At 42.0% G+C, this 23,064-nt stretch overlaps 1 protein-coding gene across 23 annotated transcripts in view; it reads right to left on the reverse strand.

Moving 5' to 3' along the window:
* Positions 1-5,815: 5,815 nt before the first annotated feature.
* The window catches only part of CADPS (calcium dependent secretion activator), a 468,270-nt gene continuing 451,021 nt past the window's right edge, over positions 5,816-23,064 (reverse strand). For all 23 annotated transcript variants that reach the window (XM_032324202.1, XM_032324183.1, XM_032324129.1 and 20 more), the window contains 2 exons: positions 10,360-10,464; positions 5,816-7,035 (listed from right to left, as the gene is read on the reverse strand). In XM_032324202.1, the coding sequence (XP_032180093.1) occupies positions 6,856-7,035; positions 10,360-10,464 (285 nt within the window). In that variant the 3' untranslated portion in view covers positions 5,816-6,855. The remainder of the gene's footprint in view (positions 7,036-10,359; positions 10,465-23,064) is intronic.

Raw genomic sequence — 23,064 nt, forward strand, 5'->3', positions numbered from 1 at the left:
AGGGGAATAAGAAATGGATCAGAGATGGTTTTACTTGCTGTTACTGCAGAAGGAAACCCATTCCCTTGATTTGGAAAAACCCTCATCTACATTAATCTGTCCAGAATCATTTTTATCATAACTATTCTCTGAGTTTTGGAGACAAAGAGTTCTCTTCATCCTGCCAAAAATCATGTCACAGGAGTTCAGCAAAGAGATTGGCATTTCATTAAAGTGACTTCGGCAAAGCTCAACTTTCCAAATACATTGTGACGTCAATTCGCTCCATAGAATTTTGGAGTCAAAATTCTTTATGTTTGACTCTTTTGCAGGGTACTTTGTGCTCAGAATGAAAATAATAGCACCGAGGAATGCCATGGAGGAAACTGTTGTGTTCACAGGTCTGAGCTGGGAGGGGGGTGAGGGCTGGGGTACGGTTCAGCCATCCGGTTTATCATAATGTAGTGTAAGCTGTAGCTGTCTTTGCATCAAATACCACCCCTATTTGCCTTCTCATGTTGCCTCTGATTTCCTGCTAAGTACATCCCCACATTTCCAGCACTTTCTCTGAAATCCGTACTCTCTTCCATTACGTTTCCTACTTGATATTTCAGCAAAGCCTTGTTTATTATTTGCAATTGTATTCACCACCCAGGAAACAAGCCAACTTGTCTCTGATGGACAGAGGGACATGTGCCAACTTAACCATCTTTACAATTGCTTTGTGCCATTGCACCAGCAATTCTTAGGAAAGAAAAACATTTATCTGCGTACTTTTGGCTTATTGTTTTCTTTGCATTCTAGTTATTTTGTGGTTGTTGTAGTAACTGTGATGACTTTATCCCTCTGTTCGCCTGTGGCTGGGATGAATTTGTTGTGCAGTGTTTTTCTCTGACCCGAGCGGTGCCGTCCTCGGGGAAGAGGGCTGGCTGGCAGATTGTACCATCCCAGCCCTTTCCTTGTGTTTTGCTTACTTACAACAAATGCAGATTTACAACTTTAGATGAAATGCATGGTTTCAGAAGGAGGAAAACACGATAATTTCCGTATTTCGATGAAGAAGCAAAACAACCTTGAATAAAAGATGAACCCTAGTTTTTAAAAAAATTTGTTTACCAAGAATTGCCCAATCGTGCATAATTTGATTTATTTCAGATTGGTTAATCATGTACTGATAAAAACTGGCCACAAGGAACATGCTTGTTTTGGATTTTAAAATTTAAATAAAATGAATATATTAACATTTGTGCAGAAACAATAATGATAACCGCCCTCGTTGGTTGATTTCCTGGAATTCCTACGGAAGCTCAAATTCGTGACATCAGGACTTCATGCCCGTGCTGGAAGCTCAGGTCACATTAGTGGGGAGGTAGATGGCTTTCCTAAAGCCACTGAGATTCTTTGTCTTATTCATTCCTCCTTTATAGACAGAGTATGTTGCAGTCCCTTTAGTTCATGCTTTCTTGGTCAGGGTCATACTCAGGTGTGCCTCTCTGATCCCCACCCATTCAATTCAGCCAACATTTACTGAATGCCTATTGTATCCCAGGCACCAGACCAGCACACACAAATGGATATAGTCCCTGACTTCAAGAAGTTGGCAGTCTAGCAGAGAGACAGACACATCAACAGATCATTATAATATAGTTCATTTCGATGGGGATTCGATTTGGGGTGTTTCAGAAATTCTTCAGTCACTTTTTTTCAAACAGTCTCTTGGGTCACTTCCACAGATGGCTCATTTCCTCCATTATGTCTTGTCCATCCTCATTTTACCCTGGATTTTTGTTCTGCCGAAGTTTGCTCTTGATTCTCCTTTGACCAGACAACCTCTTTAAAGATAGCGCAACCATTAAAAGTAATACAGAAAATCTCGACGTGCAGAGATAAAAATGATCCTACACTGATAAATGAAAAATATGATTTGCCTTAGTATGCTCAGGATGAATCCCACTTGTGAAAATATATTTTAAAAATATATAAATATATAAAATATATAAATATATCCAATTGGATATTGGATATGATTTGAACATATTTGGAAGAATATATGCCCATCTGTTAGCAATGGCTACTTTGAGGAAATGGGTTGGGGAAGGAAGAGGCTTCAACTTTTTGTTTCATAGAATTCTACTTTATTTGATTTTTTTTAACTTAAAAAACTTCTTTAAATATTTTGAAAAAAATAAAAATACTGCTTCGCCCTCTGTTATTTAGCCCAACAAACCCAAACTAAACTAAAGTACATGTCCTTTTTTGAAACCTTAATCCACTCTTCCCATCTTAATCCCTCTCCAGGAAGCCGGGCTCCCCTAACACTCTGAGCGTATCCATTAATATCTCACATCAACATGTATTTGTTGAGGGTTTACTATGTGCACTGAGAATTTATCAGAGAAGAAAAGAGCTTCGGCCAAGAGGCGCGTTCCCCTTGCCTCCCTCTGCTTTGGTCCATGTCCTTTCCTGTTCTCCCTTTCTTCTCCCTCCTCTGCGTCTGTACGCAGTCTATATGAAGCTTTCCAAGATTCGCATCACCTAGATTAACGGTTCTAAGAGAAGAATCACCAGATCATCTACATTTTTGTATGTTCGGTCTATTTATTCATCATATATTTAGTGAATACTGTAAGGACAGAGTAGGGAAGCTGGCATAGACCGCAGCCTCCTGAAGTGGAGAGAAGCTGCATGAAATAGGTACTGATGGAAAGAACCCCTTCATGAGGAGTGTGGTGAATCCTACAAAAGGGCAGTAGAGGGTGTTAGGAGAATATATACCAGGGACATGAACGCTGAACCAAGGGTGGGGTTAGGAAGGGCTTCTCCAGGAAGCCACATTTAGCTGGGGTTTGAAGGATGAGATGAGGCGCTTGGACGGGGGGCGGGGCCCAAGAGGGCAAAACCGTGGTGTACAAGAGGAAGTGAAAGTTGGCAGGGATAGCTGAGACTCAGGGAGCCAGAGGAGCAGACTGAACAGAGGCGGCTGGAGGGGCAGGTCAGAGTCAGATCGTGTGTGGTCATGCATGCCACCTTCGTGAATCTGGGGGCTTCTTTCTGTGATCAAGGGAAGCCATCGGATGCTTTTAATTAGAGGAAGGACAAAACTGCACTTGCCTTTTAGAAAAGTCCCCCTGGCTGATGAAGGGAGATGCATAGAGAGAGCCTGGGTGTTTCTATCAACGCCTGACCAGTATGTACTCAACGATTTGTGGGCTGATAATACAGGGAGTGCTTTTCCATCAGGTTCACATTTCTCTCTACATTTCCATGTCTCACCATCCATCTGGCACTTTTTCCTATGGCCTCTTCCCTACCAGTCCTTCAAAGAACTCTGGAATTTTCCTCTTCAAAAATAAGAAAAAAGGCTTAAACCTGCACTTCCCAAGAAAGGCTAACCAAACTGCCAGTACACATGTTTAGAGGCAACCAACTCTATTTTTATAATCAGTGAGCTACAGTTATAAACCACAGCACCATTTACCAGAATGATGGAAACTAAAAAGAGTAACAATACCTGGTGCATTAAGGGACTCTGATACTCTGCTGGTAAGAGCTGTATTTGGTGAACCCTCTGGGCAAAACTGGCAGTATTTCCGAAACAATGAACATAACTTTACCCTAGGACACGGAAACTGCACTGAAAGAGAGGCACAAAGAAACTCACGGCAGCATTACTCACAATAGCCCTAAACTAAATACAACGTGTGAACATGGATAAATCGTGACATGTTCATCCTATAGAGCACTGGAAAGAAATGAATTATAGTTCCACTAACAACATAATGTAGAGCAAAAAGAAACCAGACTTGAAAGAATACATACTGTGATTCTAATTACATAAGAATTTAAATTCAGGATGGTGGTTAACATTTGTTGAGTGAGGGAGGGGGTAAAGACTGGGAAGGGGGGGGGGGAGGTGGGGGGGGGCATGGGTATGTCCAGAGGTGTTCCTTGTGTTCTATTTCTTGACCTGGCAGTCGTTTCAAGAGTGTGTTCACTCTGCTCAGGCCCAATCACTGACCCACTCGCTTAGGGTTTCTGCACTCTTCTGTATGTATATTTCATTTCACAAAAATTAATTAATTAATTAATTAAACGAGAAAACTTAAGATTCTGTCTGACAGAAGTGAAAAAAAAAAAAAAAAGCTCAATGGTCTCCTTCTTGGCTTTAAGTTTGTTGTAAGGATAACTTGAGACTTAAAAACTTGGTGAGATCCTTCTCTCTGATCTTGTCTGCTATCATTGCCTTCTGCCCAGCCCTTCCTCCAGGAATGCCAGCTGGGGGATGCTGTTCACCAGGACCCTCAGTGCTGGGCTGTGCTGATTTCTCCTTTTGAAGGACTCTTCCCACCCCCTGCCTGCCCCCAAACCCCTCCCCCAGGTTTGGAAGGCACAGTATTTTCAGACTTGCTTCTCTTCATGTCTTTTGGATCATGCTCTAGGGTTAGTTCTCTAACTCACTTACTTAGCTCTCCTCAAGGCTCCTGGGCATTTTCTTCCTCCTTCCAACTATACCATACACTGGGCAGACACTCTTTTAGTTGCACATTTTTGAATTGTTCACAATTGTGGATAAAACTATTAGCTTTGCAACTAAAAAATGTAGTACAAATATAGTTTAAAAATTCTGGCTCTGGGGGCACCTGGGTGGCTCAGTGGGTTAAAGCCTCTGCCTTCGGCTCGGGTCATGTTCCCAGGGTCCTGGGATCAAGCCCCACATGGGGCTCTTTGCTCAGCAGGGAGCCTGCTTCCTCTTCTCTCTCTCTCTGCCTGCCCCTCTGCCTACTTGTGATCTCTGTCAAATGAATAAATAAAATTCTGGCTCTGCCACACTGACTTATCTTGATGCCATTGGGCAAAGATTATTCACACCTGAATGATATATCCCCGCCATTTATGTATCACCAATTCTGTGCTAGTGTCTCTGGATTAAGGTTTCCGCATGGAGTTGTGTACCACAGAGCAAGTAACCTTAACCTTCCTGACCTCAGTTTGTTTGTTTGTTTATAATGAGGATTATAACAGTCCTCTTCCCTTGTGGTGGTTGTGAGATTTGAATGAGATATTACATACAGAATGCCTGGTACAGAATAGTTGCTCAGTAAATGGGAGTTATCCTTGTCATCCTACTAAGGGCAGGAAGTACTGTTGATTTGTACCTGCAGACCTCAAGGATTAAAGAGAGTAGGATGTACTCTTCAGAGTGGTTGACTGGTAGAAAACAACTGGTCTACCTGGTCCTACTGATCAATTTGTCATGTCTCTAAACCTCGGTCAGCCCCAAGGAAAGGTCAGCTTGGTTTAGTGACAGATGCAAGTAAAACAGGTAAGTGTGCAAAACATTTGAGTTGTTTCACATGGGGGTGATTATTTTGCCGACAAGAAATGGGGAGCAAGAAGAGTGCTCCATATCTTAGAGAATCTTGAAAGATGCTTTAACAAATATATAAGAATCATATATAATTGGCACACGCTTTGTTTGAATGCAAACACTGCTGTTAAAGTAGTGCTTAAAAACAGTTTGTTGGCCTTCTTTTCGTACAGGAGAACATTTCTCTCGTTTACACTACTCTCTTGCTTAGCAGACCCTTATTTATCCTATAATGCAAGCGTAATCTGCCCAACATGTCCAAATGCCCACCGTTCTGAATTAATGAAGTCTGAATTAGAGGGACTTCTGGCTGCCTCTTGTGGAGACAAACATTTGAAAACCACCCCTCCATCAGTTTCAAGGACACGACCTCTTCCCTGCTCTTGGTCTCCTCTACCCACTTTGTGTGTGTTTCAGTTCTGGCTTTCAAAAGAGACAGAGGAAGAAAGACTCAGAAGTGTATTCTTAGGACATTTGAGTAGTTATTTATTGAGAAGCCACAGTTTTCCACACCTTCATAACTGTAGGCTTTATATAAGGCAAAAGCAAGATGGATCCACTACCTTACACAGAAAGAAAGAGCTCTGCAGAGGACCCCGGGGTCATGCAGTTACAGATCAAAATGCAATGTACATGACAGATATAAAAAACAGTGTGGAACAAAATAATTTAAGTTATGGTTACAGTCTACTCAAGGAAATACCCATATCTTATTATAAACACATTTATAGTCTAGGGTTGTAATTTAAATATTCAGGTTTTTACATACATAGTTATTGAAACATAAAAGCAAAACGTCACGTTTATTAGGATCAACTTTGACAGAAGACGGTTGTTCTGAACTGTGCTTGGTGTTAACTCATGATAGGATTGCGCTTGCCGTGGCAAATGAGAGCATCAATCCATTGGTGGGTAGCCGTCCTTTTCTGGCTAACTATACAGATCAATGAGAGGATGAGTTAACAAGGAAACCAGGGGTTCATGTTTTCATTTCAGGCGAACACAAAGAACCAAAAGTTGGTTGCCGGAGACTTGCCTTTTGTTTTCCAAAACACAAAGCACATCTATGTGTCTTGATTAAATTAATCCATTGTACTCATTGAAATAACTCTCATCCACGTAACGTCAAACAAGGAAGTACAATACTTGGTACACTCGCCCTCACATCCATTTACCGTCAATGCATACACAGTACATTAATGAAGCATCATTTAACTTCGCTGAGAACAGGAACACACCTAGCAGTTGGACTATGTATTTTCCATGAACAGTATTTAAAGAATGGTGCTCCATATTGCTTGTAAACATATAGACATGGGATCAGGAAATCAGTGGGGTCGAAGGTCATTTGCTAATCTTGGTACAACATAGCTAAAATGGCAATTGTATTGGTAAACATCTCATGGGCATGGTAGTTGACAGAAAATTCCCTAATGGGGTTAACTAACAGACTAAGGACATGCATTGATTACAGGACTCCGTCCTAAAGGACTCCAGGCCCTAGCATTCTAGTCGTCTTCCTCGTCTTCTTCATCGCTGTCCTTCATGCTGATCCCCTGCAGGCCCCCACCCTCGCTCACTGAGGCCGTGGCTTCCTCCACAGTGAGCCGGTTCCGGATGGTTTCGTACGTCTTGCTGTTTAAGGTCGAGTCCAGGACCCCTTGCAATCGGAAATCTCTATAGGTTTTCTAAGGAGGGAAAAGATCAGTGATAAAAGAGGTCTCATCTCCATGAAGAGAGGGAAAGGACACAAAGCACTTATGGGTGTGAGAACACTGACCTTTGGCTAAGTGTCTCACTTTATGCATTGTCAAATGAAAAGCCACCATGCTCAGATTTCACTCGTACTGAACACTGAGGCTCACCGAATGACAGAAAATGAGAAATTGTAGCAGGATAAACTGTATTAGCTGAGACAAAGCAAAGAACATAAGCTTGTGTTTATTCAATTCCATAAAGGGAAATGTTCCATGATTGTTTTGATTCTCTCTCTCTCTTTCTTTCTTTTTTTTTTGGTCTGGTTCTTTCTCTTAGGTTAGTATATTATAAGATGATAGACTGTGTAAAGGGCCATAACACATAAATAATGGATCAACTATGGTATTTTGCGATTTCCTTTGCAGTCTGGTCTTTAATAGTTTTGAGGCTCTAACTGCGTATCCCTCTGTCTCATTCAGAAGACAGACATATGTATGTTGGTATATGAAACCTAGTATGGGCAGCAACAACTATGGGGAAGATGGAGTGCTAATGCTTCATCAATATGTCACAGACATGTGATTCATTTCTTATCTCCCTGGGAAAGAAATGTATCTATTCCGTTCACAACTTCATGGTCTTGGGGAAGAAATTTGGCTCATTTTCAAGAACAATGGCTTGGTATTACTGTACCACAAATTCTTTGTTCCTTCAGGCGATTTCTCTCGGATTTCCTGAGTTATCCCAGGGACTGTTTTTTTGTTTTTTTCTAGAAATCGCTTAGCGTTAATTGAACATGACCAGAAGCATCTGGCTGTTGTCTACTTCTTAACATTTTTTTGGAAAAAGGTCTCCCTCTAACAACTTTTCTCATCACACTGCATATCATTTCAGCTACTGATTCTGCTGTGTGTTTTTTATATTGATATGGGACACTTGCTAAAGGGGCATGGGAAGGAATGTTAAATACTTCAGTGCATTCCCATTGTGACTTCTGTTTCTTGTCGTCCATCTAATGCAACCACAGTATCAACAATCACAATGTCAACCCCTCTTGAAGGTCCCATGTCATAATGACTGCAGAGTTAACTAGTGAATGCAGTTCAGCTCAGTGAAGTCCAATAATATCAAATTATGGATATGATGATCGCGTGTCCCCTTTACACCTGTTGTCTCAACATGATTAATCACGGCACCTTCTTTCCTTTGTAAAAGCAATCTGATTTTGGCACTAAGTTAACAGGTCCTCTTAATTATGGATCAAACTGCAAGGCTCTCCTAGGTAGCTAGATAGCTACCTGACTTGTCTTCACCTTGATGGGAAAGGGTAGGAGGCTGAGTAAATTCTGGGCATGGTACAGACCAGATATCCAGAAGATTAACTTGATTTTTTTGTACTTTTCAATCAGTTGTTCTGTTTCCACTTAAGATAATATAACTGGTGCCAGAGTGTGATGGGGAAAAGAAAGGTAGAAATCACTTGAGGGTTCTCCTCTTCATTCAAATTCCAGAGCAGTAGTCCCTAACTCAACTCTAACTGCCTGCAGACAGGGACTATATCTAGTCATTTAAAAATTTTCCATCTTGAAATATACGGTGAGGGGCTCAACTAGTATTTATCCAGTGTTGGACGAGTGAGTAAATGCTTGCTGAAGGAAGGGAGGGAGGGAGGGAAAGAATGAAGGAATGAAGAGAATGGAAGTGGAGGCAGGAAAGCAAACCAACTGTCTTTGGACGTTTGCCTCGAGGAAGGAGACCTCTGGCTAATGGGCTTAGTGAAGAGGGGCACACTCTGCTTCATACCTGTGTGTTGTGACACTAGTTAGACTGAGCCCATCCCGGCAAAAGTGAAGGGAGCTCTTTTGCCAGTGACATTTCTGTCCCTTCTCTGTGGTTCATGTCTGTGGTTTTTTTTGGCAGAAGGCTAAGAATAAACCTCTCTCAGACTTACATTTTTTCCTTAATGAAATATTGCTAGTTCCAATATTCCCAACATAGATCTAGAAATAGCAGTAATGGGAAGATATAGATTTTAAAATCATAAAATTAACGTCTTCTTTTCATGTCCACCCAGTAAGTGTCAAACAAACAAATCCCGCCTCCCTCAAAAGAAGAGTGTTTATTCCCAGGACATGGAATTCAAGTGCTCAGGCAATGGCTGATGAGCTTGCTTTAGGAACTGTAATTTTAAAAATATGAAAATTAGGCTGGGTCTACGGTCCGAGTGCATACATTTCTTTTTTAAGATCTGCAATACACGGCTGTCTGTAACCTTCCCCGCGCAGACGCTTTGTGAGATCAAATGCAGATGATAATAATTCTCTTTAATTACACTCAACAGAACAGTAATTGGTTTTAAGTCAGCACTGGGGTAGAGGAGCACCTTCAATGAAATGGTGCTAATCCTAAAGAGACTAAGAAATGGGTTGGGGGCGGGGGGGGGCGGGGGGAGAGGGGGGTAGGGGGTAGAGACAGGGTGGAGGGGGGGACTTCTGGCAAACCGTTAAGACATAGAAATTCAGCTATGTTTTGTTGTTAAAATGTTTTTAAAGACACTTTCTGCTTTGAAGGAGATTTTTGCATCACGAATGTTTTAAAACCCTCTATGGTAAAGCATCAAATGGAAACTGAAATGATCAAAAACGTATTTACCCCCTTCTGTGATCTTATTATTTCATGTAAACCACTGAGATTTCACGCTGAAATAATTATCATTAGTCCAAGGCACACACACAAGAACAGGGAAAAAAGCTACTTTCAGGGTATGTTATCTCACCTTTGTGATCCTTTCCATTTGATTGTATACACGCATTGTAAGAGAAACTACTTCAATTAACTATGAGAACAATATTGATTTGCATCCTGATAATGATCACAGGACATATTTAGAAATAGCTGGAGGTAAATATTTCTATTACATTAATTGTGGCAAAATTTTATTTAATTAAACCATAAATGAAATTGGTAATTATGTGATTAGCATTATGGTACCCAAACCAGCTTTTGAAAGTCTAATGCACAGGGCACGAAGGCCCCTGCAGTATTTTTGCATGACAGATACGTAAAGTATTTTTCTGGCCTGGATAAAATATCAAATTCCTTTTTGTTAATTTTTCCTTTGATGTCTGAGTAATGAATTAACCACGCATCCCGAAGTGATTTCATAGGTTTTTCTTGCACGGGATGCTGCTTTAGAAATCATCTTGTTTTATATGTAAGCCAATATCTTTTGTGTTAAGCAACTTCTGCAGCTGGACAATGAAAGGTATTTCAGTGAGTTGTTTGCAAAGAAGAATAATTATTTTTTCTTTTACCTTTACCATCCTAATTAGTGTTTTCAACTGATAAATGTGAAGCTGTAAGTCCATCCGGTCCGTCAACCAGGTGCAGATCACGTTCATGGAGCTGTTGTACCATTGCTGAAAAAAGAGACAAAAGTTCTCCAGCCAACACATCACGAAGCGTTTGCAGAGGAGAGAGGAAGCAGACCATGTTTGAGCACCTGTTCTGTTCCGAGGAGAGACTAAATGGTTAAAGGGAATTTGAGAGCAGAGATAAACTGTGAACATTAGTTGACACAAAAATGCCATGGTACCCGATCAGCCTAAAAAGAGATGGGTTTGGACTTTGAATCTAAGACAGAACTCTTCCACAATCAACATCTCTTACACAATCAATACATCTAGACCATTCTGGCTCTTCTGATTCTCCTTTTTGATGGTTAGTTTTACTCTGTTGAGAGTCAAGTCACTGCTTATTTCCTAAATCCGCTGTTTTAGATGCCCAGAGGGATGGGGCTTTCTCCGCGGGACAAACTGATATTACCTGCTACTTACCTTTTGAAAAATCCAGACCCTGTCTGCAGAGGACAATGCTGGGAATTGGGCTGAGAGCCTTATGAATTGAGGGTGAAGTGTACCTTCCTTTACACTCCTGGGGGAACTGGGATAGAGACAAGGAATCAGGTTTTTCTTTAAGGGCCAAATCATACTCTGGGCAGCTTCCGTGCCCTTACGTCGGCTGTGCAATCTGTTTTAATCTTAACACCAAAAAATTATGGAAGATGGAAGAAAAAAACCATCTACAAATGAGCTCATTTCAAGCTGTTGAAATCATACTTCCCCTTAAGGGGGTTAAATTTTGCTTCTTGTCTGTGAAAAATGCTTGAAGCTGTGTCACTTTAGACTGCCACCCCTGTGGTGCAGGAAGTCTCTGGTGCGGTATGATTTTGCAGTACTGCTCATATATTCATAAATCTCACTCGGAGACATATGAACAGTGTTAGGAAGTGTCAGTATGAAAAAAAAAAATCTAATCTTTTAAACTTCACCAGGTTTCATTACGCATTGCCGCTTATACCAAACAATTTACAAATAAAATGAAAAGGTGTGGATGGACCTATATATTTATTTATGGGGCATCTATATGAACCGTGCACAGAAGAGATGCAAGAAAAAAAGAGTGATTAGAGAATCGAGATGATGCCTCCTCTCGTGCTAACCAGCACGGACGCACACGTGCACGCGCGCACACGCACACGCACACACATTGCACACCAGTGGGGATTTGAAAAGCATAAATAAAAACATGTTTCTGATGGTAACTCCACCCTTTCTCACCTAAAGATCATCCAAAATCAGTTTATGCCTAACACTCACAGTTTTTCTGAAGCCTTGTTTCTGACTTAATTTCTTTAAAAAAAATTAATTTGGGTTTTTACTTGCAAGGTAGAACTGCCAAGTTTCACCTTGTAAGAAACGACACAGTCTCAGCCATGGCGTTCAGAAGCCCTCTTTGCAATCTTTCATTTCTAGGCTCCTTCCTCATCAGAGCCAATTGTGGCTCTCCTTGGAGCCCAGCCGCAAACAGAGACCACACTACCCCAATCAAGGCGGCATTGCAGCCTCACAGCCAACTTCTGCTCTTTTAAAGATCATGGAGGCGAAACTGTCAGTTTTAGGAACCTTCTGTCCCTCCCCAGGGAGCAGGCAGGGTGGGGGGTGGGGAATTTTTTCCCCTGAAATTCACAGTTCACTCCATGTAGGAGGGGGTTTGCCGGGGTCAAGCTGCTTCAGGCATGGACAGGTTTTCCCCTCTAGGAGTGAGAACATTTTACTGAAACTTTTTTGGGGTGGGGTGAGGTGGGGGAGTGATTATTGGGGAGTGTTTTTGGCACCTCCTGCCTTGGGATTCTGGAGCCTTTGCTGTCACTGCATCTGGGTTTATTAAGATGGTGTCTGGGGACAGGAATACCACTAGGTCACCAGCGTTCCTGCAGCGCTCCCTTACTCTTAGCAACTGGGGGCTCTCTTGTGTTCACCCCAGCACTCAAATCCTGTTTGCTGGGCTTTTTCTAACACGCAGTAACATATTTCGAGACTCATAAGCATCAGTACCCCCTCGACCCCACCTCCTGGAGTTGGAAGATGACATGTCAAAGAACATGGGGGCCTCCTGGCCAAACCTACACACCCAGGGCCACACGACAGGTGCATCTTGGGGACACAAAAGAGGAATGTGGCACTCTGGCTTCTAGGCAGAGGTGGCATTTTGCTTTGGCTGTGACAACAGGCAAACCGGCGCTGGCTGATATCACTGCCAGCAAGCCTCGTGCAACATGCCTTTTTCTCTTTGCTGAGAGACGTGCCACCTTTCAGGGGAAAAAAAAATAACGACCTCCCCCCCCCTCTTACTTTGTATAAGTAATTCCTATTCTTGCAAATGGCTTCTAGAGAGTAAAAAATAAAAACAAAAATAAAAAGGTAGGATACTCTGAATCTCTCTCTGCTGCGGAAAGGGTAGGGAGGTAGCAAATACATACAGCAATGGATTAGTGTATCACGCTTGTCGATTCCCACCCCAGGAGAATAAGAGAGCCCTGGAACATCCATGCCTTTCCTCCTGGATCTCACATCTAGCAAAAGAAGTGTAAAAAATGTATGATGCCCCATTGGCTACGCATTTCAAGAGGCAAAAGGGAGTAAGTCACTCCTTTCCAAACCTTATGCTCAGTAGATGAAATTGGAGGCACACAGCGCTAACTTGGATGCGGCACAGCGCTAACTTGGTTTTCCAGAAAGGCGCTTAAAGGCATTTGGGTGTCGGAGGAAGCAAGAGTCACTGCCTTCTAGAACTTTAAAATGTTAGAGGTGAAAAAAGATCTTCCCTGTTAGTAGAGGAGGAAACAAAGGCCCAGAGAGGTGATATGACTTGCCCAAGGTCACGCAGCTAGTGAGTCTAGGAGTGGGTTTTTTTTTTAGAATTAGGCACTGGATTAAGAGAGCTGATCATGGAATTACTCCTCCCTAGGAGGGGCGAAAGAATATGCTGGTCGGGAGAGCTGAGCGTGTGCACCTCTTTCCAACTGCATGCTCAGGATCTCGCATCGACAGCTAGAAATAGGCCTTAGTGGGAGTTTTTACACCATGGAAATTGGCAAACACCAAAAACCACGGCATTCTCCCTCCCAGAAAGCCAGTTGTTAAACATTTACCAGCACATTACTGGGTATCTGGGTTGTTCCTGCTTGTTCTCATTTGGGGCTTATTATTCAGGTTTGCTTTATTTGAGGCAGATGCTAACAAGGCAGATTTGTTAGGATTCTTCAAAACAGGAAATGAAACATTTTAAGGTCTCCCCATTTTGTTTTGTCTTGGGTGCAGATATGCCTTTTCCAGAAATATCCTAATACTTGGGACACTAAAACTTTGATAAAATGCTCTCTAAACCCTAGGAAAAAAATTGTGGGCTCTCAACCTGGACTAAGTGTTTAAGTATAATCATGACTCCTTTGCTGGCCTCCCTTTTGTTCAGGAATATTAATTGGAAACTTCCTAAATAAGGTTCCTTTAATCTTAAAAAAGCACTGGAGAAATAAAATCCCCAATACCTGGGGCTCCTTTAAAATATTCTCTGGGGAGAGTTTGGTGAGGGTTCTGGAGCTGGAACCCAAAAGGATGCCCATCCAGAGGAAGTCCCTTGGAAAGCTGGGTACTTCTCTAGTAGTTGCAACCAGATCTGAAAGCTCTATTGAGGAGAAGCTGGAAGGCTGCTCTGAGACTCTGTCATTTAATCTTTCTTTCTTCCTCTCTACGGTGTAGTCCTTAAGAGCAGAGGCCTCACCTGTCTTTCCCCTAGCTTTGTGATCTTCAGCAAATTATTTACATTCTCAAAGATGCAGTTTTCTGATCAGAAAATGGGGATTAATCAGGCTTTTTCAGAGGCTTTCTGACGACCCAAGGAAGTTATGCTAGCAAGGCTCTCAGCCTCATACTGGGGCTGAGAAATGTGAGTTGCTGCCACCACCACCACCATTAACCACCGTCACCACTCACATCTTCATCACCATCACCATCACCTCTCTATTCTTTTTCTTGCTCTCTCTCTCACACCAAGAAATGCCATAAAGGTGGGGGAGGAAGATGAGCAAGTGACCAGAGAAAGGCATGTGGCTGTGGAGAAAATGGCTCCTGTCGGAATACCTCTGGAATTGCATGCATGAGTCTTACAGGACATGGACTAACTCTCAGCAATTCCATTGTGAAGTGTTTTGTGGTAGATCACCACCCAAACCTAGACAACCATCCTGGGTGCATAAAGCACATTTTAAACTACATTAGACCTAGATTTAATACTGGATAAAAAGAATTCAGACAAATAATGAGTGATTTTTTCAAACCTCCTGTGCACAAGTTACAGCTTAACTTGGGTTGGCTACTTATTAGCTGGATAACCTTCAAACAAGATACTTAACTCTCTGACTCTCAGTCTCCTCTTGGGGGTTAATACCAGTACCTGCTTCATAGGATTACTGCGAGTATTAAAAAAGATAATTATGTAAAGTGCCCAGCAGAGTTACTCTCACATACTAAGCACTCAATAAAATTTAGCAATGGGGCGCCTCGGTGGTTGAGTTGGTTAAGCGTCCAATTCTTAGTTTAGGCTTAGGTCATGGTCTCAGGGTCTTGAGATAGAGCTCCGAGTGGCTCTCAAGTGAGTCTGCTCATCCTTCTCCCTCCCCCTCTGCCCCTCCCCCCCACTCACGTTTGGTGCATGTACCCTCTCTCAAATAAAAATCTTTTAAAAAAATAAATTAAATTAGCGACTATTATAATTATCCCCAGAAACATAAAGAGAGCCTTTTCAATATACAATGCAAAGGAATTTTCATGATTCATTTCTAGTAGGAGCTTTGACAGTTAATATGCAGATTTACTCAGGTAACACCTTGCACCTTGTAAACACACTGACTTCATGCAGAGAAACCCTTATACATAACTCTCTCTTCCATAATATTGGGGTTCACCATACCAGGATTAGGGTGAGGCTAGTGAGGCAGGAACTTGCAAATACAGGATTAGATATTGTCTTTTTTTTTTTTTTTAAGGTTTTACTTATTTATTTGACAGAGTGAGATCACAAGTAGGCGGGGGGGGGGGCACATAGAGGAAGCAGGCTCCCCGCTGAGCAAAGACCCAGATGCAGGACTTGATCCCAGGATCCGGGATCATGACCTGAACTGAAGGCAGAGGCTTAACACACTGAGCCATCCAGGCACCCCAGGATCAGATATTGTCTTTAATTAATATTCTGATATTTTGTTCATCCTGGATTATTTGCATCCATTTTGATTTTTTAAGGTGGTATTAAAAGATTATTGATCTTAATCACCGTATTTTTTTGGTTTCCCCTTAATTTTTATAACTGATAAGGGACTCCTTCACCTCTTCCTAATCCCAGCCCCAGGGCTCCCTGTTCCCCTGGAAACTTGATCACTGGGAAGTGCTGCAGGATTGAGAGATAGGATGATGAATACTTCACACTTCACTAGACAATAGAGGGTTCACAGCAACTGGACTTCCACTTGGATTTGGAGACGCCCTAATCAGCCAGCAAGACGGTGACTACAGGATGGCTGCTGCCCTCATGTCTTCTGCCACCAGAGCCACCTAGATGCATCTGAATACCTCCATAGAGGAGGATCTGAGTTCTATTGTTAGTTCCTCTCTAAATATGTATTTCCTTTGAAACCTGCATTCCCTATCCTGATGTTAATTTGATGTCCTAAAGAGACCTGACTGTTAATGACTCATTTGTCTTCAGTGCAAACCGTCTATCACACAAGAGCGGCAATGACAGCAAGGAGTAGAGGGCGAGCAGAGAACAACTCGCGGTGTGCCTCCATCCTCACCGATCACGAGAGTAACATATGCCCTAGACGTAAGCAACCCCCTATTGGGTATGACCACGTATCTGGCACTAGAGTCTGCTGTTTTAAACGCAGAACTGTTGTGTACTGGATAGGCCATACACACAGCTAATGAAAGTACAGGTATCCCCCACTTTTCTAAAGTTTACCTTGTGCCACTTCGCTTTTACGAAGGACCTACATTAGTCCCCGTTTTCGCTAACTGAAAGAAATTGGAAGAGGATTTTTGCTTTAATGAAAAAAGGCAGAAAGCAAAAACAGCGGTCAGCGTTTCTGTTGCAGCAAGTCTCGAGCAGCGAGAGTGGCCCCAACAAACTCCTTCCCTGGGAACTATACTCAGCATCTCAGCCTCAGGCCACCAGAGCTTTAACGGGTGTCTACGAGCATCTGCGCTTTATCTCCATTTATTCTGTGCATCCATTAGCCAGATGTGTCCTAAGGTATCAGAAAACCCTAAAAGAGGTTATTTTGGGAGCTTGGGGAAGTTCAAAAATTTTTCCATATAAATTAATGGTAATTGCTGCTTCACTTTATACCATTCTGGCTTAAGAAGGTTTTCAGAGGAATGCTCTATTTTGGAATAGCAGGAGGAACCTGTAGTTAGCTATTTGTTGAACACCTAGCCCTTTCAATATTCAAGTACTATGCACAGTATTCTGCAAACATTTTATAATTCAGTCATTGAGTTGGACTTCTAGGAGGTTGACACTATTAATAGCCTCATTTTGTAGATGAGGAAAAAGGGCATAGGTAAATTAAGTTAGTAGCCTGGGGTCACACAACTAGTAAGTGGTCCTATAGGCTTCAAGTTGGTTATTTACCACTAACATGTGTATAAGTTGTCCCATTCAATGCAAATGTTAAAAAGTAATGGCCTATTTACAGAGAGACAATTCCAGTTCTGTGTGGTTCCTCAGCAAAGTCATTCAGCTCTGGAATTCTCAAAGGAGAAGTGTGTGAGTAGGATAATGCTGTGGAACCTGTTTCCCTCAGAGCCCAAGCTTGGCTTGGGGTTGAAGATTCTACTTTTTATGACTTAGAAACTGGCTAAGCAGAGTGTCTCAACAGCCTTAAAGAACTAATGGCTGGGAGACAATCATTGCTGAGTCTTAATGGAAATGATTAGAAAAAACTGGATGGGAATGAGGGCATGTAGTTTCTAAGCTAGAATCAGTGTAGTTTTTCTTCTTCTCTGTAGCCCTTCCTGATCTCTTCTTATTTGCTTTTAGGTTGGTAACTTAGCAAATGCTACTGGTAGAAAGTTCTCACTGGGGGCAGGTTGAGTTTTTGAAGAGAAACACAACTAGAAAAGTTGCCTTTATCACAATGGACTAAATTTTCCTGAGAATTTTAGAAATACAAAAGCTATAACACTGATTAAAATTTCAGTTCTGGGGCGCCTGGGTGGCTCAGTTGTTTATGCGACTGCCTTTGGCTCAGGTCATGATCCTGCATGATCCTGGAGTCCTGGGATCAAGTCCCACATCAGGCTCCCAGCTCTGTGGGAAGTCTGCTTCTCCCTCTGACCTTCTCCCCTCTCATGTTCTCTCTATCTCAAACAAATAAATAAAATCTTAAAATTTCAGTTCTGAAAAACTACACATCATAAGCTTTAAAATTTTCAGTGTAATAGGGACAGTAACATAGTAAGACCTTGGGGAAATTTGGTTTCATGTGAAATTAAAGAACAGAAAGCACCATAAAAGAAATAATTTTAGGCAGAGTAACAAATCCAATGAAAATAGCCTAGTGCAAAACCCAGGTCTTTCTCTGTTGCTGTCTCTTTAAAAAGACTCTTTTTTTTCTCTTAAAAAAAAAAGTTCTATTGAAGTAGAACACACATACTGTAGTGTCTTGCTTTAAGCAAAATATATTCTCATATATATACACACATGTCGAACAAGACATGTTGCCCCATGCCTATAATTAAGGGTAATATTTTGCTCAATATTGTAAAAATGAGCTCTTTTTTGAAAGTACGGCATTTGGCCTAAGGGCCAATAACCACCACAAACCAACTTCACACACTTTCTTGGATGAAAAATTTGTGACTTGGTCCAATATATCATAGGCATAAATGATAGCTGAAATCCACAAGGATCTGAGTTCTATTGTTAGTTCATTTCTAAATATGTATTTCCTTTGAAACTGGCATGGTCAAGCCTATATGCCAGGCAGACACACACTAAATGCCTGGGCAGCTCGTGGCTAAATTCTCACAAGCTGAGTCTCTGTTAGCAGGTAAGGAATCCAGGACTCAGAGAAGTGGCCTGGCCACTAGCAAGAGATGAAGCTAAAGAGGCTGAGAGGCAGGGCAGCCTGTGGCCAAGAGAAAGGATGTGACCCGGGCCTCTCCTGTGTTTGAATCTTGGTAAGTCCCCTTACCTCTCACCTCTCTAAGCCTCAGTTTCCTCATCTGCTAAATGGGGATTATAATGAAAACTACTTATGGTTGGGGGGGGCAGGTTAAATGAGTTAATGTGTGAGGAGTTAATATGTGTGGAGTGCTTACCACAGAGCCAGGCACATCCTACATGTTAGCTATTAAAACCTTAGCCACGCTATCCTGCCCCACCTTACAAACAGGGAATCCTACCTCTCTAAGTGCAGCTTTTAGGGTTTGCACGAAGATTTCTGAGAAAGCCTCCATTCTTCTAAAAATGTCTGTACAAACAGGCAATGTATAACCTCTTGGTAACCAATTTGTACTTCTGAACTGAAGAAACCCAGTGAGTGCTGGAGGATGGTAATCTTTTCTTTGGAAAGTACCCTTTCTCCAACTCAACACAGCCATGCATCAGAGAAATTGGCTCAGTACCTTGCCTAGAGCGTCTAATGAAAGCAAGGGCATTCTGTTTGTTGGCAAGGAGTCAAAGAGGAAGAGAATACTTTGACCACACCCCTATGACTAAGTTCTTCACTTTGCTTTTGTGACAAAAGTGGGTTATTATTAGTTGAGGGGAATTAACCCACAACCTATTTAAATTGCTGTATTGAAATACCTTAATGAAATCTTTTACATTTGCACCTTTCAATGCGTATTTCTTCCTTACAATATGGGTAATTTAAGAACATTTGAAAAGCATCATCCAGAGTTTCTTGACACTTCTACCAAGGTTCCCATAGCTTCATGAACCCAAGCCACAATTCCACAGCCCCATGAGTCTCTCAGGTCTAAGGATTGCCAGGGATCTGGTTGTATTCAGTGTTCTATTCCAGATTCAGATAGGGTCTGACAAAGAAACCTTGGCGTGTTCAATCCAACTATGCCAAATAGGCAAAGCAGTAAACAACCACATGCAAATTTCAGGATTTGTCAAAGTTCCCCAAGGGCTGAAGCAACACTTTCTGAAAGGGCAGATCATCTGAGTGCTTTTAAACGTGGGCACACAGTTGAAAAATGCAATCTTCTGTTTTCCTCCAGTGTTACTGTAATTCAGGACTTGGTTCCCCCAAACAATTGAACCTAGAAATGGGTATTTCCCCATCACAGCTTCAGGACGCTCAGCTCAAAGCACAAAGACACCAAAAGGTAAACAAACAGCAAAGGCAGAGGATGAAGGTAATCAGAATGAGCTTCCGAGCTATCTCAAAAGTCCTTTATAGTGGAGGTGTTGTTTTGTTTTGTTTTTTAACTATGCAATTTTTTGGATGCCTAAAACAGCTGTTTCATTGAGGTCTTTGCAAAGATATCTTACTGCTGTGGTTCTGCAAGGCACTAAACTCTGGATCACGCCCCGCAAAGTCTGATGCAATCCAGACCAATGGGGAACTCAGAGGCACCAGAGACCATCCTCACCTACAACCTGGAGCTGAGAGCATACCTACTCTTTTTGCCTTTAGTGTCTTCGCATAAGAAAGACAGAGCAAATGAAACTATTTTTTTTTTTAACTTAAGTTGTTACTGCTTAAGACTGATGATTTTTCTATAGGAAGATGAACAGAATTTAGCATTTGGGAGAAATACCATTTTAACCTCCTCTGAAAGGGCCTAATTAATACCTTAGTATATTTTTATTAAAATAAGCAGTTATCTATTCAAGACCAAATTTGAACTCTAACCCTGAAATGTGCAGAAGCATCCAACAACAAAAGTCTTTACAAGGCACTTACATTTCAAATGAATGTTCGAAATGATCAAACCGTACTTGGATCCTGAATGCATTGCCCCCTTCTTATCCAAGTCAGGCCTGTCACTATTACTTGCTGAAGGGGAAATACAAGGGAAGTTAGAGTCCTGAAGGATCCCTTCTGAAAGCAAATCAAGCAGGAGAGTTTAATCCAAAGCTAAGCTTACATGGACTATCCAGGGGTCTTCCTCTGCAAGACATTTTTTTTTCCTTTTTTTTTTTCTTTCATGGTTTGATTAACTTGTTGGCAATCTCTGTAAACTATCCAAGCTACCCAAAGGCAGACTGGAAAGGCGTTGGTCGCTTCTGAAAGAATCGGATTGTATGAAACCCCGTGAATCCTGCCCAATCCCACATCTCAGTACGGCAGGTGGCTATCTGCAGGCAGATGTGATGGTCTCTGAAAGGTTTTCTTTCCTGATACTTGGAAGATATTTCTGGAAACAGTTTACCCTCCCTGAATGAGAGAACGAAGCCAAAGACCAACCCATAGATATCTACCGAATGATAGGAAGGCATAGGATGGGAAAGCAGAGGCACTAATGTGAATTTTCAATTGTGACCACTATCTCAACTCAAATGCAAACACCCCTATTCTACCAGTTCCACAACTCGAGGAAGCGCTATCAGGAAAGGATCTAGCAATTTCACTTTTCAATATAGATGCCAAAAGACCGAAAGCAGGATCTTGAAGAGTTATTTGCATGCCCATGTTCATATCAGCAATATTCATAACAATTCTAAGCCAAGAGACGGAAGCAATACAAGGGTCCACAGACAGAACGGATAAATAGAAGGTGACACACACGCACTGTGGAAAATTATTCAGCCTTCAAAAGAAAGGAAACACTGTCATATACTACAACATGGAGGAATCTTGAGGCCACTATGTGAAGTAAAAGAAGCCAGTGAAAAAAGGACAAATATTGTATGATTCCATTTATATGAGGAATCAAGAATAGTCAAATTTGCGCAAACAGAAAACAGAATGGTGGTTGCCAGGGGCAGGGGAGGGGTAAGTGAGGAGTCAGCATTTAATGGGTACAGAGTTTCAGTTTTGCAAGATGAAAAGAGTTCTGGAGACTGGTTACACCAACAATGTGAATGTATTCAACACGACCTAACTGTACACTTTGAAATAGTTAACATGGCAAATTTTATGTTATGATTATTTTGCCACAATTAAAACAAAAACATGGGAAATGAAAATAAAATCACTTCCTATACTGAAAATGAAACTTTCCTTAAGAAAGCTCAGATATGTAACAATATACAAATTCTAATCCAGACACCCAACCATGTTTGACAAAAAGCCAAAAAATTCTTTGTAAGATGAACATGGGTATTTCATTTAATAACAGGACTGAGACAGTTTCTCGAGGCCGAATTTTGAGACAGCAAAGAACAAAGAACAAATCTGGTAGCATTTGCTCAGTCATTTATTTGGTTTATTTAAAACATGCCACGGGGCCAACATTTCTAAATCTGTGAAATAGAATTAAATGAAGCCCAGAGACGAGAACTAAGAATCCTCATAGAGGCTTGGGTCCAAACAACAAAAAAGGATGCATTTTTCGCACTGTGCGACACGTCACCTCCTAGGTTTTCACAGAGACTCCCCCGGCCCCTGACAGAACCCCCGCCCCTGATTTTCCAAGCGTAGATTTGATCAAGCAGCAATCAGCCCTGAGATCCCAGTTCCCCTGCCCAAAAGGGCAGCAGCTGCCCCATCCAGAATCACTCCCAGCATAACAGACTTATTAAGGTTTGGAATGTGTGTTCAGGAAGCCCTTATTTTAGGAAACAATTAAGTAGAATTAGGCTAATAATGCAAGGCAGGCAAAGCTTTTGCCCTTTGCTGAGAAATAACTCCTGCGTGGAACAGTTGTACTAATAAAAATCATGTATTTCTTAAATGCCTCAAAATGATCTTTGCACCAAGCTCGGCAATTAACCCGGCCCCACTGAGGAGCATTTATTCCCCGGGCTAAGGAGGATTAATCTCCATGTTTGCTCCACCAATGTCGTTCGTTGGTGAAAATATGGTCTGAGGTTTTGGGCTGGGAACAGAAATTTCGAAGTGGGAACTGGACAGGAGGGTAGCGAGGTGGACACAAGGGGCTGGATGCCCCCTGCCAGGCCCAGATGGAGGCTAGGGCCAAGCATCTACTTGGGCCTACACCTGTTCTTAACCTGGCGGGAGGAGGGAAGGCCTTTCTTCAGGTGGCCGGAACCTTATCTACTGAGGGGATTTTCTCCACCAGCCCCAACTCTACTCCCTTCCTCATAGTAGCTGTTAGTGGATCTTCTTCTGGGCCAGAAGCAATAGATTTCCCACCTCCAGGCCTAGGCAGGAAGTGACCGCTGGGCAAAAGGGGGACACAGAACCTCCTGTCCGATGCTTTGTCGCCTTGACAACACCCCAGCTGGTGGGCCTCAGAACAGACTTAATTTCTTTTCTTTCTGTGCCCACCCTCCCCACCCCGTACTTCTCTCCCTCTTTCTCTAGACGCAAACGTACGGCATCCAACATAAAGTTGCCGAAATAGCAATCTTGTCTCTGAATATATAAATTGCAAAAATTGATATGAATAAATCTGCAAGTAGCACACTGATTGTGGCACATTTTATCAAAAAACGGCGCTCAGTTGCTTGGTGGCTGGGGAGGGGGGCGGTGTCAT

This window comes from Mustela erminea, chromosome 1 (assembly GCF_009829155.1).
Source record: "Mustela erminea isolate mMusErm1 chromosome 1, mMusErm1.Pri, whole genome shotgun sequence".
NCBI classification, from domain to species: domain Eukaryota; kingdom Metazoa; phylum Chordata; class Mammalia; order Carnivora; family Mustelidae; genus Mustela; species Mustela erminea.